At 40.7% G+C, this 14,345-nt stretch overlaps 1 protein-coding gene across 2 annotated transcripts; it reads right to left on the reverse strand.

The window, feature by feature from the left end:
* Positions 1-2,823: 2,823 nt before the first annotated feature.
* SMIM43 (small integral membrane protein 43) lies at positions 2,824-9,491 on the reverse strand. 2 transcript variants are annotated; one of them, XM_041758009.1, is made up of 3 exons: positions 8,880-9,491; positions 7,891-8,057; positions 2,824-4,331 (listed from the first exon to the last, which is right to left on the reverse strand). In XM_041758009.1, the coding sequence occupies exon 1, from the start codon at positions 9,160-9,162 to the stop codon at positions 8,971-8,973; it is 192 nt and encodes a 63-aa protein (XP_041613943.1). In that variant the 5' UTR covers positions 9,163-9,491; the 3' UTR covers positions 2,824-4,331; positions 7,891-8,057; positions 8,880-8,970. The 2 variants fall into 2 exon arrangements, with proteins under 2 accessions (XP_041613943.1, XP_041613944.1); XM_041758010.1 differs by having other exon boundaries at positions 7,891-8,044; positions 8,880-9,490.
* Between the last annotated feature and the right edge of the window lie 4,854 nt (positions 9,492-14,345).

Consider the following 14,345-nt stretch of genomic DNA (forward strand, 5'->3'; position numbering starts at 1 on the left):
GGTTTTATTGTATTTTTTATTCACTATAATGGCAAATTTTTAAAAGACCCATACTGTCAGTACTGTGGAGAGTGGATTGATATATTCTGGCACAGTCATTTAGGATGGAGACTGTCTGTATCTACTGACTCTTAAGATTTCCAAACCATTTGACCCAGAAATACTTCTGTGAATACAATCTTAGAAAAATTTGCAACAGACTTAATGTTCATCAATAGCCCATCTGTTAAATGAATTGCTGAGGATTCTCTGCAACAATTTAAAACAATAAGGATGATTCTATTTTCATGAAAAGTTTTAAAACATATGTTCCAGTTACTATTGTTGTAATGAACTCTCCCAAACTTAGTGACTTAAAACAATTAGGATTCAGACAGGGTCCAGTGAGCCTGGCTGGTCTCTACTCCATAAAGTCTAGGGCCTCAACTGGGAGTCATTCATTAGCTGGGGCTCTGGAGTAGAGCACCTACACAGGGCCTCTCCGCATGGGCTTCTTCAGAGAATGATGATGGCCTCAGGATAATTCAATCTTAATGGGAAATCAGGGCTCCAAATGTGGGTATTTCATCAAACAATGGGGAAATTGCATTGCTTTTCTGACCTAGCTTCTTAAGTCAGACAGTGTCATTTCTTTCTGTTGTCACAAGCCTGCCCAAATTCAAAGAGAGGGGATATAGATTCTCCAACTCAATGTCAAATCATATTGTAAGAGCGTGTGAAATGGGAGACACTGTTCTGGTCATCTTTTGGAAAATACAACCTGCCACAACATATTAGAGAAGAAAGCAAATTGTAGACTCTCAATACTCTGACATCATCTATATTAAAAAAAAAAACCTTTTGTGTATCTGCATGCAAATGTGAATGAATGTGACTGGATAACTATGAGTGGCAAATACACAGAAACTCATTTCAAAAGATATACCTCAAGCTGTTAACAGCTAGCTCCAAGGAGGGACTGAGATTACATAGTTGGAGATGGAGGGGACCGTTCACTTTTCCTCTAATGGGTTGAGACTCTGCAGTGAGTTCCAAGTTGAGATGTGTACAGGACAAGAAGTAGTGTCTGGAAAACTGCGTGCAAGTAAAAAGGGGCATGGGTCATGGTACCAATCAAATTACCCTAGATAAATTTCTAAGACGCATGATCAGATATCCAAACATTCAAATATACCGCTGAGGTTAGGGTAAACATCAAAATGGATGTCCTAATACTGAGCCAGGCAGTTCAACCTGTGGTTAATACTATATTAATAACAAAGATGAGATTTTAGCAACACATGAACTTCTGTGCTTTGTTTTGCTTTGCATCACTTTAGCTTTCTATATGGTAGAAAATATGGTCCCTTTTAAAAGTAGTTTGCTCTCAATTCTAAAGACAGGGAAAAAAAGATATTTACTAGTTAAGCAGGTAAGTAGAAACACAAGGACATCCCTTTTCACCACGTACTACTCCAAATCTAGAATCAGGGTAGAACTAGGATCAAGAATAAAAGAAGCGTGGTATTGGGGTGGGGTTCTCTTATTGCATTTGACCATTTTCAACTGAAATTACTGGAGCCCCTTTTTGCACGTAGACTGAGACTTTAGTAGTTTATTATTAAAGTTCAGATTCGATAACATTTTGTAGTGAATACCAAGACTGATTATAAAACGACAGTAATCAAGACAGTGTTGTAATAGATGAGAATGACCCTGTGGAAGTCAACAGAGAGCCCAGAAATATTCCCACGCTTACATGATCATTTTATTTTTTATGAGGATGCCAAAGCAATCTAATGGGGAGGGAAAAGTCTTCTCAAGAAATGGGTAGAAAAAAGAATTTTAATCTTCATCTCATTCTACACAATAATTAATTTAAGATGGGTAGCAGATATAGTAAAAATTAAAGCTGTAAAGCTTCTAGTAGAGAAAAAAAGCATAGACTATTTTTGTGACCTAAAGATAGGCAAAAGTCTCTTAGAGAGCAACTAGAAAGCAATAAACATAAAAAGGTGGATACAGGGCATCCTGGGCGGCTCAGCAGTTTAGCGCCACCTTCAGCCCAGGGCTCCGTCTTGGAGACCCAGGATCAAGTTCCATGTCAAGTCTCTCTGCGTGGAGCCTGCTTCTCCCTCTGCCTTGTCTCTGCCTCTCTCTCTCTCTCTCTCTGTATCTCATGAATAAATAAATAAAATATTTTTTTAAAAAGGTGGATACATGTAATTTCAAAATTCAAGCTATCTCTTTTAAAGACATTGCTAAGAAAATGAATAGGCTAGCCACAAACTAGGATAAAATTGCTTTAAAGCATATATATCATTGGGACACCTGGGTGGCTCAGGGTTGAGCATCTGCCTTTGGCTCAGGGCAAGATTCCAGAGTCCAGGGATCGAATCCTGTATTGGGCTCCCTGAGAGGAGCCTGCTTCTCTCTCTGCCTGTGTCTCTACCTCTCTCTGTGTGTCTCTCATGAATAAATAGATAAAATATGTTTTTTAAATGTACATATGCAATAAATCAATATATCAAGAATTCCTATAACTCAATAATAAAAGACAACCCCAAACAGGGCACTGTAGAGAAACAAGATCCAAGTGATGTTTGGCATAGAAAAACAACCAGGAAAAAATTACCCCAATACCATTACCACCCTAATATTTTACCCAAACTCTGAATATGATGAAAATATTATTTAATATTTTTAAAAGATAAATTGACATACAGACATGCCCATTAAAAAATCTGATATAAAAATAAATGTTTCCTTCTGTCCATTAATCTCATCCTATCTCTTTAAAAATTATGGGTAAGAATAATTCACACACACAATAACTGAGTTACATATATTTTTTTATTTCACAGCCTTTTAAAAAATATAAACCACTAAGTATTTTGAAAAACACACATGGAATAATCATTTAGCAGCCACAATATTACAAAAATAAACCAGAATGAATTGTGCAACAGAGCAAAATGATTCCTGCTGACTCACTCTGACTAGGAACACATAATATTCACTAGGAATGTTAGGTGGACCAATACAACCACCATTTTTCCATCATCAATTGTCACAAAAATCAATCACAGGACCTATTCCCAGGAGATCATTCCATTTATACAGAAATACATACAATGTATAGATGTCAAGTTAACATCTTGAATTTAGTTCCAAGATTCCATTTTTCCTTTTCCCTGGGACACAAGTTCAAAGACCAAGTAGAATAATGAAGACCATGGAACATCAAGCACATGACTGGCTCAAACCCTTCCCAGGTGGTTATAAAACACAAGAAAAAGAAGGTTGTGTACTGTGCTGCACAACACAACAGCCACTAGCCACATATGGTTATTAACATTTTAATGTTTTAAAATTAAATAAAATGAAAGTTTACTTCCTCGGTCACACTAGCCACATTTCAAGCATTCACTAGACACACATGGCTAGTGGCTACCATATTGGACAGTGAAAATATAGAACATTTCTGTCATCACAGAAAGTTCTTTTGGACAGCCTTGGGATGTGGGAAGTGTTTCTTCTTCCTTTGCTTAGGCAGGATGTAGGCTGATTATGGAATCAGCTTTGAGAAGCAATTCTTCTCCCAGGATATTCCTAGATGGGTGGTGGAGTCACAGAAAGGAGTAAAGTAGCCTTTCTTTACACAGATTACCTTCTCCTATGTATGAAAGGGATGATCCCTTTCCAGGGATCAAACACAAACTAGACGCTACCAAAAATCTGTAAGGAAAATTAGAGATACATGAAGCAGATGGGAAAGCAGCAAGGTAGTGCATTCTTTCTCCCATTCCAAACTTCTATAGATTATGTCCTTCAAGGAAGTGTACAGGTTCCCAGGGTCCTCTTCTAGGAAATCCTGATGTGGGGCAACCATACTGGCTGGCTGGGAAAGCCAGTCCTGGCAGGTGTTTCAAGAAAACAACCTAGGATGTCTTCACTCTGCTCACCCTCTGAGCAGAGCAGTGTTGCTTGGAGTACTATTAATTGTGAATGAGCTACAATTTTGTTCTCTTTCAATCATCATGTTCATTTAAAACTGTATTTTGTAGCCAGGGCACAGATTGCTAGTTCGTTCCCCCAAAGATCCACCATCGATCTTTTTTCCTTAGATCTCCTCAGATTTTTTTGTCGAAGGCAGTCATATGTCCAGCTACAAAAACAACAGTTCTCATGCAACCTTGCAGATATGACAGTCTAGCCAATGAGATGTAAGTAAAAGTTGTCAGGCTTCTGAGAAAGCTCTTTAAGAGGAAGCAGAATCAAAATGATGCGCCCTGTTTTCCCTTTCAGTTTCCTTCAACTTCTTGGGGGAGCTGCAGCAACCATCTTGGAACCTAAGGGAAAAGCCAGAGGAACCTCAGGGGCTACCTTGACCCTGACATCTGTGAGCTAACCTCCTTGACACATGAGAACAAAACAAAACTCCTACTATACTATTCTTATATGTATAAGCTACAGTTTGGTCCAGTAACTTCCTCCTCTATTACTGAGATAGCAATCCATCTTAATTCCCAATAGGAAAGCAAGATTTCCATTTTAATGTAAAACAAACAAAACAAAACAAAAAACCCAACTTGCCTGAAGAATCTATATATATTCAATAAAGTTCAAGTAACCTCATAGAGTCATACTAATAAAACAAAAGTTAAGTAAAAAAATTTATCTTCAGGGGCTCCTGAGTGGCTCAGTGGTTGAGCGCCTGCCTTCCATTCTGGTCATGATCCCAGTATCCTAGGATCCAGTTCTGCAACAGGCTCCCCACAGGGAGCCTACTCTCCCTCTGCCTATGCCTTTGCCTCTCTGTGTCTCTCATGAATAAATTTTTTTTAAAAAAATTTAACTTCAACCTACCCATGTCTATACAACACAATGGTGGAAGAAATCATTAGGGTTATTACATAAAATAGCTACTATTAAAGGGAATAAGAGGATTTTTAGCTTAATTCATCAGGAAGTCTTTTTCTGAGTGCCTATTATGTTCTGACTATGGTTCTAAGCACACGTCTGCCCTCTGATTGCCCCCATTCCTACGTACTAAGATGCTAACTACTCAGATAATTAATCAGGTCATTATTTAATCTATAATTTTATTTTGTGTGGACACAGTAAGAAATGTAGAGTTGAGAATTTATTCCACTGATTCAAACCTCCCCACCAAAAAATTAACCTCAAAGATCTGCAGATCTTAATTTCTAACTTTCCCTTGTATGTGACACAGACACCTGACAGTGATTTGCTAATGATACCAGAGTTTTAATTGTGGTTTTAGCTTAAATAAGCACATCTACCTCAGAGTAGCTATAGAAATTAAAACCAAAGTACATATTTACTCTGTAAATATGTTCCATGTACTGCATTAGTACCATTAGTATTCTAAAAGTCCCTAGCTTAGTAGTTATGAGTTAGAAAAAGTAAACATTTCCCACTATCCTAAATGTTTTAACTAGTTACAATGTTTAAATTTGGGGGCATTTTTTTATTTGGGGGGGGGCATTTTTAAAAGTTAACTCTTTTGCACTTATTTTGAAAGTATAAACAAAATTGGAAATACAAAATGTCAAGCTATAAATGGAGATATTGCATGTATTTTACTCACCTAGTTCCAAGTTTCCACCCCTGCAAATGAACCAAAAACAAATCCTGGCACCTTGTCATTCCCAGAAAAGCCAGTGCATGGCACACTCTGGGTAAATTTTATCTCTTTTTCTGTGGAGCTGCACCAGATGGCATCCGTCCTGCATGTACAGCTGTGCCCCAAAATTGAAGTTCAAACATAGGAATCTACTTTATTAGACATTTCAGACTTTGCAGGTGTAAGTGTGATGTCATTCTCATTCAACTTAAAATGGTTATCTTTCCAAGCGGAACTGCTGATTCATTGCACTTACAGGTTTGGAAATCAGAGAAACAATCAAGATTATCTTAATAAAATTTGAAGTCATTTCAAACAACTGAAATTTAAAGACAACAATGAAATAAGGAAACTTGAAGTAATATACTAGTATTTCCTAATAATTGAATTATGGCCTATTTCCTTATAATGTAAGAAATTCAACTCAGCTTCTAACATTGCTGAAGAATCCCTAAAAACTGTTCATTGGAAATAGAACATAAGAATTTTCTATGATCAAGTTATATTTGTATAATGAGCAGTTATTTTAAACATTCCTGACTTTTGAAATGTTTTAATGTCTAGCCCACATGCATACCATCTTCAAAAATAGACTTGGTATAGTGATAGTCAGGATCAGAATGTGGTCAACAGATAGAGCAGCCAACACATACAAACTAGGAATCTAGACCATTGTGGGTGTCAGAGCATTATATCAAGAATATACAGATAGAAAAAAAAAAGTGAGGTCAAAAGTAGTTCTAATTTAGGAGATCGGTCTTTGCTGAGTTTTGGAAAAACGATAGTTGAATAAATGAATAGAAAAAGGCAGCTTATATACGGGTGTCCAAAATTCAAAAGCAGAGTGCCTAACTAAGCAAAGGCAAGGCAGGAGATTAACAGCAGCAAGTTCTGAGAGCAAATGAGAGGGACTTTAATTTTCAGAGTTTAGGGCCAAGTTCCAAGCAGAGATTGAATAACAGGAATAAATATTCTTTTTTTTCTTTTTTGGCTGAGACAAATGGGAATTTAGCAACTAATAATTAGATTACACGGGGGTTATAAAATGGCACTAGGCACAAGATAGAAAAGTGACCACTCCTTTCACAGAAAGCAGAGTCAGTAGAACCATACAGGGCTTGGCTTTATACAGGGATGGCAGCAAACTACTCACCCTGAGTTCTCTAGTCTTGTCTCTAGAAGAGTAAGGGTAGGTTTAAACCTCTGGATGCCAGCTGCACCACTGGGAAGATTAAAGTATTACAAACTCAAGAAGTCAAGGAGGTAGTTAAAATAATTTGCCTTCTGGTTATTTATAAAGTATGAAGTGACTGTTTTCCATCCTTGTAAACAGCTGTAATTGCTAATAAACTACTCCCACACTCATCTTCAATGTCCATATTAATCATCCAACACAATAACTAAAAGTCACTGCAGGGGTCTCAACCAATTAGAGAACTATTGTTCAAAATACAAGAGAGAGTCACTGCAGTTGATTCCAGGATTCAAACTGGAAATTCAAAACAAATCGTACTATGGCCCAGATAAAGAGAAGTATAGATAGGTAGATAGAGATATAGAATTATTTATATAGAGAGAATTACATATATGCTTCTATATATAAAGAGAAATATATATACACACATCCCTATGCTTCATTAAAAACACAAAAATGAAATAGAAGTAGGGAAAAATATCTGAATGTCTCAGCCAAAAAATTTTTCCCATAATCATTTACCAACATGACAGTATTTTTCCTCCCCTTGAATTATCAAAATTATCTTCCACTTCACTTTCATATTGTCAACTTAGGCAAAACTTAGTATTTTGTTGTTTTTATCCTCTCTACATGACCCCTGTACCTAAAATTAATAAATGTTTTCAATATCCAGTCATGACATGGACAGCTTATCCCACCTTAACATCACTGAACCGGAATCTTCCCTTACTGAAGACAAATTACGTCTGCATTGTGTATTTCAACTAACTCCAAGACCCCCTGTACTGTTTTCCAAAATGATTATTATAATTGTAAACATTCCTCACATCCCATCCTAGTTTCTATGCTCCTCTGCATAGACACTGATTCTTGCAGTTAGGAATCAGTAGGGTGCCTCAGTTCTAGTAGAAAGCTCATTGGGTTCTAACAGGGAGAGAGAGAGAGACTCCTTTCATTGCACCCACTTCCTCCATCCTAACCTCTCACTGTTTTAGGCTCTGGGTCTTTAGAAGTTCAGCTACAACCAGGGACGAAGTGAAATCAAGGAGGCCCCCCTGCTTACCATTGCAGAAAATGTCCAACTCGGGTGGTTGGGGTCCTCTCTGGGCAGGGGCGCTCCTTGCCGGCTGTAACTGCAGTGGCGGCCTTCAGTGCACCAACCCAGGGCAACAGCTTGACTCCAGAACTCGAGACGACATAAATTGAGGAAAAAGCATCTGAAAGATGAAACTGTTATTCCCCCCAGCTGACATTGCCTGGAGGATGCTTAGGGCACATTAACATGTTTAATGCTGCCTGCCAATATTCTGGCAAAGGGTCTAGTCTTACAACCTGAAACGACAGCCTGGCTCCTCCCTGTCCTCCTTTTTCCTGTTGCCCTACAATGTGTAAACAGCACCTCTTTTCACCACCCCATGGCATCTCCCGAATGACTCGCTAACGCTCACCCTCCCGCCTGCTCCAGATTCTAAATCCACCTGCTGTGGCAGCTCTGAAGGCATCAATGAGTCGGTGGCTACAAGAGTAGAGATTACGGGGAAGAAGGGCCACTGCATCCCCTCGGGCACCGTCACAGGAACCCCAGTTAGCGTCTAGCAAAGCGCAGACATTGAAAGCAGTATTTGGCATACTTCGAGGGGTGCACGGTTTCCTCCCGCTTCCTGTCCCAGAGCCCACACTCTCTCAATAATTTGGACATTTAGGTTGACACGCGATTTTTGGAATCGAATCTGGTCTGGCAGTGGCTGGATTGAATTAACTGAATGATTTAGTTCTCATTCTTTCCGGACAAGCTAAAACGCATGGGGCGGGGAGGAAGAGCTTGCAGGTGCCCGAAGCCATCCCGGCCCCAACGGCTGAACGTCTGTTTCTCCCTCGCTCCCCACCCCGGAAAGGCGGAGGGTCGGTGCCTGCGGGCACAGCACCAGGACAGCACCAGCCTCGACCCCCTCACCCGCCGAGCCTGGCCGCCGAGCAGGCTTCCAGCCCAGAGCCTCCCCGAGGGGCCAAGCAACTCGCCCCACCGCCGACCCCTCCCACACCCGAACGCACCTGCCGGAGTTTAAAACCCGGCCTGGCCCCGGGACCTGGCGCCGGGGAGTCGAGGCTGAGAGCCAGGCCGGCGGCCGCTCGCGCCTTAGGGTCACACCGCTTGCTCGCGGGAGAAGCCCCAGGGCTCCCGGTGCACGGAGAGACGCCCGGGCTGCAGCGCCCCGGCCGTGCTGGCCACGGAGTTCTTCAGCTGCTTGATGACCACGAAGAGCAGGAGGAAAAGTAGGAAGAGCAAGAAGAAGAAGAGCGCCAGGTAGAGCAGAAAGTTAAGCTCCCACTCCATGCTGGAGGCGCCGGCGCTCCGAGGCAGTGCCCGCAAGGCTTGCCGCCCGCTCTCCCCACCTCCCGGTCTCCTCCGCCCGCGGACGGGCCCCCCAAGTTGGGCGCCTACTCCCCGTCCGTGCTCGACCTCCCCCAGCTCGGAGGAAACGCGCCAAGGAGCTGGTTAATCTCAGCTCCGCCTCTCCCAGCAGGCACAAGAGCCTCCCGCTTCGCTGAGATCCTCTCCTGAGCTCTTGGAGAGGAGAGCGGATTTTTCTAGGAGCCAATGTAGCGGGCGGGGACACCTGGAGAACGGGTCAAGGCTCAGTTTCCCAAGGGATGTTGGGGCTGGTGGTTTGCAAACGAGCATAAGATTTCCACCCCCAACATCCAATGGGTCCCTAGGCCCCCTCCCTTCCAAATTAACTTCTTTGATTATTTTTCCCCGGTCCTGGTTTTCCCAAAGGGAAAAGCTGCCAGGGCCCAGAAACCCTAAAGAATTAGAAATAGTAGTGAAGGTGGGGGTCTAAGGGGCTATGATGAGATGACTTAACAGTGCCAGTGAATTCCAGTTCAGGTTGCCTTGCCCTTCAGAGTTGCAGATGCACTTAAGAGAGTGCTCTTCTTGTGGACAACAACAGGTCATTTAGGAAAACATTAAGAACAAAATGCATTTCAAAAGTTATATTGTACAAAGCTTCAGAACGCTGACTTGAAATTGAATTTCCTTGGTGGAAAGCAAAAACGAAACAATAAACGATTACTTGAAATGTGCCTTTAAATCCCTAACACCTCTCTGTATTTAAGATCACCCATAGCAGATCTAATGCAGCTTGTAAAGAAATTCAGTTTATCTACTGAACAAATTTGTGTAACAAATTACCCAAAACTTAGTGGCTTAAGACAACACAAAAATTAGTTCTCTCACACTGTTTGAGAAACTCTCAGAGTCAAGAGTTTGGTAGAACTTAAGTTGGTGATTCTGGCCTGGGGTTTCTCATGAGGTTACAGCTGGATGTCAGGCAAGACCATGTCACCTGAAAGTTTGAATGGATCTAGAGTATCCACTTCCACCTTTCCTAGCTCACTTATATGGCTGACAAGTCGTGCTGGCTGTTGCTGGTAGGCCTCAGCTCTTTGCCATGTGGGCTGTGTGTGTGTGCTTACAATACTGTGCTGGCCTCCCCCAGAGCAAGTGACCCAAGAGACCAAAGCAGAAATTGCAGTGCTCTTTGCAGCTAGCTTAAGAAGTGGTATACCGGGGCATCTGGGTAGCTCAGTGGTTGAGCGACTGCCTTCAGCTCAGGGCCTGATCCCAGGATCCTGGGATCAAGTCCCGCATCGGGCTCCCCATGAGGAGCCTGCTTCTCTGTGTCTCTCATGAATAAATAAATAAAATATTTTAAAAAGTGGTATACCATCACTTCTGTGATGCCCTAGTAGTTACACACATAGCCTTCCTTATTCAGTGAAGGAGTCCAAGGACATGAACACCAGGGGTAAGGATGGCTAATGGGGCCACCTTGGAGTCTGGCCATCAACACTGCTAATGCAACACATTACCATTGTCCATTCTGTGGGCCTCCGATTTTATTTCATTTTTTTATTTGTAAAGATACAGGAGGGCCCCCTGGGCAGAATTCAGGAAATAAGCCCTGACATACACTTCCCAGATTATTTACTGGTCTGCCCATAATAAATGGCTGTTCCAGGGTGTCAAAGGGTTCAGAGAAACAGGATGATATGGAATACGCCGTGAACTGGAAGTCTCAGGGACCCAAATCGAGTTTCCACTCCATCTGTCAGTGGTCACTTCAGTTCTCTCAGTTCCTTCACCTGTAATATACCTTGCTTACCTTTTCCCTGGGTTTGTTGTGAGAATAAAAAATGAATGGGATGTTGAATAAGAATATGTTTTGTTAGATAAATGTCAGATACTATTATTAATCTGTTACTGAGGATCCCCAATGAACAAAAATGTACTGTACAAAATGTCCAGGTCCTAGGCCTCTCACCAAGCCTTGCGCTGTGTAAGAAATCTCTCTCTCGATAACATTATTGATCCATCTCATAGGCAGTGGTGAGCTGGTTCACAAAATTTTTTTGAAAATTTTGCAAGCCATTTGTTAAAATATAGCTATTGTTAAAAATTAGATCATACAAATTTACAATTAAATAAATTATATTAACAAAAAAGGTAATAAATACTTAAAACTCATTACTTCTGAATTATTTTACATTTCCCTATCATCTGTGCCCTTGAAGTTATGTACATGTGCTGTAGCTGTATGGCTAAAATATTATATAATAGTATGTTACTGTACCTCTCTTCTCAACTGCGTTCAGATGTCATGCAGGTAGCCTGAAATTGGCCACAGTAGGAGTGTTTGCCCTTGGAAATGTACAAATGCTACAAATCAGGGCCAGCGAGCCAGTTGTTATTTACCATTATACTATGGCTCATGGAGCTACTGAGGAAAATTTGAAGTCTTATATAAGTAAAGCAGAGATTTGTGATTTTTTTTTTCTATGCAGAAACACCACATGTTCCTACTGGTAAGAATTCTCCATTTTATCTAATCTTGACAGAAGGATGGATTCTAGTGACTGCTTTCCACTGCCACCTCCTGTTATGGAAACCAAGAGGGTCAAATATATCTCTTACCCACTCCTGATACAGTGCAGGGAGAAGGGCAGGAAAAGCCGTGCAAGAAACTCAACCAAACATCCTTGATTCCAGGACTCTCAAACTTGGGAGCAGATAGAACAGGAGAAAATGTTTGGAGGTCAGAAGCATCCCAGTAGCAGAGGAGCTCTGAAAGCCAGACCAGTCCCAGAAGTGACTTGGGTGTGGCTCTTGTTGCCTGCCTCCGTGGCATCTTTGACTCCTGCTCTTTTCCCAAACTTGGCTCTCTGCCTGTCTTCCATTCAGTAAGTTTCCATTGGTTTTCCAGTAGATCTCCTTATTGTACAAAGTATACTGGTTAATGGCAGCTTGCATATGCAAATACTAACTGCTAAAGCATTACTTACACACTTTGCATATATTACTCAAAATCAATAAAGTGTTTGGTAGAAAAGGCATATACCATTTGGCACATTGCCATCCAAATACCTAAGCAATCAAAGGATGGAAATTGAAACACAGAGAATTTAAGTGACCTGCTTAATGCCACACAGTTAACAGGTGGCAAAACTGGGATGTGAACTCAGAGAGTATGGCTCCAAAGCTTTCTCTCTCAACTCCCATGATATACTGCCTCACAGGGTAAGCACCCCTTTCTTGTGTATGGCCATCAAATTGATGACTATATTTTTTTCCTTTGAGTGTCAAATTTAAAGAAAATAAATTTCAAGAAACCCATACCTTCTGCTTACTTGCATCTCAGCTCCTTCCTTTGAAATCTTCAAGGTCAAAACTTCAGATGAGTGAGTGTTTGCCTGCAGACATTGAGGAAAGAGGCCAACAGATGAAAGTTTTATGTCACCAAGCTCAAACTCATTTCAGCCTTTCTGACCATAACTGTTTAGATTTTTCATTTATCTAGGCAGCATAAATAGATTTATAAATATTAACTAATAAATCCTCAGTCACTCTCAATAGAATTTGTATTCAAAATAATGTTGCTATAACAAAAAATAATGTATTACACTTATTAGATGCTTTCAATGCTTTTTAGCCTCTGATCATATTTATACAACTCATAAGATGATCTGAATTTCAGTTTCTATTATATAAATGACTCCAAAGAAATAAGATGAACTCTTTCTCTACCAAGATATACATATTAATGAAAATCCATAGAAAGAAAACCCAAGCATTTTAAAGAGCAGAAAGGACACATACCAAATATAAGAGCTTGGTTGGTTCTAGCATCTAAAAAGAAAGCCCTTGTGCACAAATGGATAAAGTAGGCAGAGGGCTACGTCATTATAATCTCATACCACTGCCCTCAAATTTGACCCCACATATGCTTCCATTTAATACATCCACTACTCTTAATCAGACTTTATGTATCCCTCACCTTCTCAGTTTCCTCCTTACAAGTCTCAAAACAACTGGATATTGCCCAGGGCTGTGCCAGGTCCTGACCTATAGACAACCATGGTGTATATCAGAATAGGGTTCTCCATTCCTTGGCCTGTTGTGTTCCTACTCACCCTCTGTTAGGGATGAATCTTTTATCACAACAAGCATCAAAACTATGAGAATTGATTAAGAGTAGCAATTGGAGAGTTTGTCTTATAAATGTGCTTCTCTAAAGAGTCTAAAGACCTAAGAAAATACCAAGGAGGGGCTGTAAAATTCTATTGTCACCATCCCTGGGTGAAAACTACTGGGACTTACCCGTTGGAGGTACCTGGAGGATGGAAGCAGTTTCTGCAAGACAAAGGAAGGACAAAACTAGGAGAATAAAAAAAAAATTTTTTTTAAATAAAAAAATAAAGATTTCCAGGTATCTTTCTAAGGCTAACTCAGTTTGGTCTAAAATGAAACAGAAGAAATATTTTGTGCCATGCTCTGGCCTCAAAATGTGCTGTTGACCATGATTACTTACTTACTTACTTAACAAGTAAGTACTTGTTAGTACTTACTTACTTACTTACTTACTTAACAAGCAAGTAAGTAACTGCATACCCTTCCAGGTGTTCTGGACCTTAAGAACCGGGTTATAGGTAGATGCTTTCTGCTCAGATGGAATCTCCTGTAAAGCACTCCTGGATGTGCTGAGGATGAGATCCATACTCTATGGAAGCGTCCAGGCCCTACAAAGCTCTGTCCTATCTAATCAGGACCTGAATTACCCCAGTGATCCTGGCAATTCTTAATGCCCCCATTATCCTAGCCAATACTGTCCATATCCCTCTTCCACCCTGTCCTTTGCTTCTTCCCCATGCACAAATGTACCATTGTGTTCACTTCTCGGTGACACAAACTGGGCTTCCTTGGAATTGCCCCTTATTTACACTCTTTATAATCCCTACAACCCTGTAGGTCAGAATTAGAAAATTTATGGGAACGTTTACTGCTGTAGAAGAGCAGAAAAGTGAGTTGTTCTACCTCAAGGAGTCATATTAAGTTAACCAACAGTTATTGTAAGACCCCGACAATAGGATCTCTTTCTACACCCTCATCTCTTTTCCTGCTCCATCCCAAAAGGATGACTTCAGTTTTGCAATACTTCAAAATGAGATACTCTTCAA

This window comes from Vulpes lagopus, chromosome 6 (genome assembly GCF_018345385.1).
Source record: "Vulpes lagopus strain Blue_001 chromosome 6, ASM1834538v1, whole genome shotgun sequence".
NCBI lineage: Eukaryota > Metazoa > Chordata > Mammalia > Carnivora > Canidae > Vulpes > Vulpes lagopus.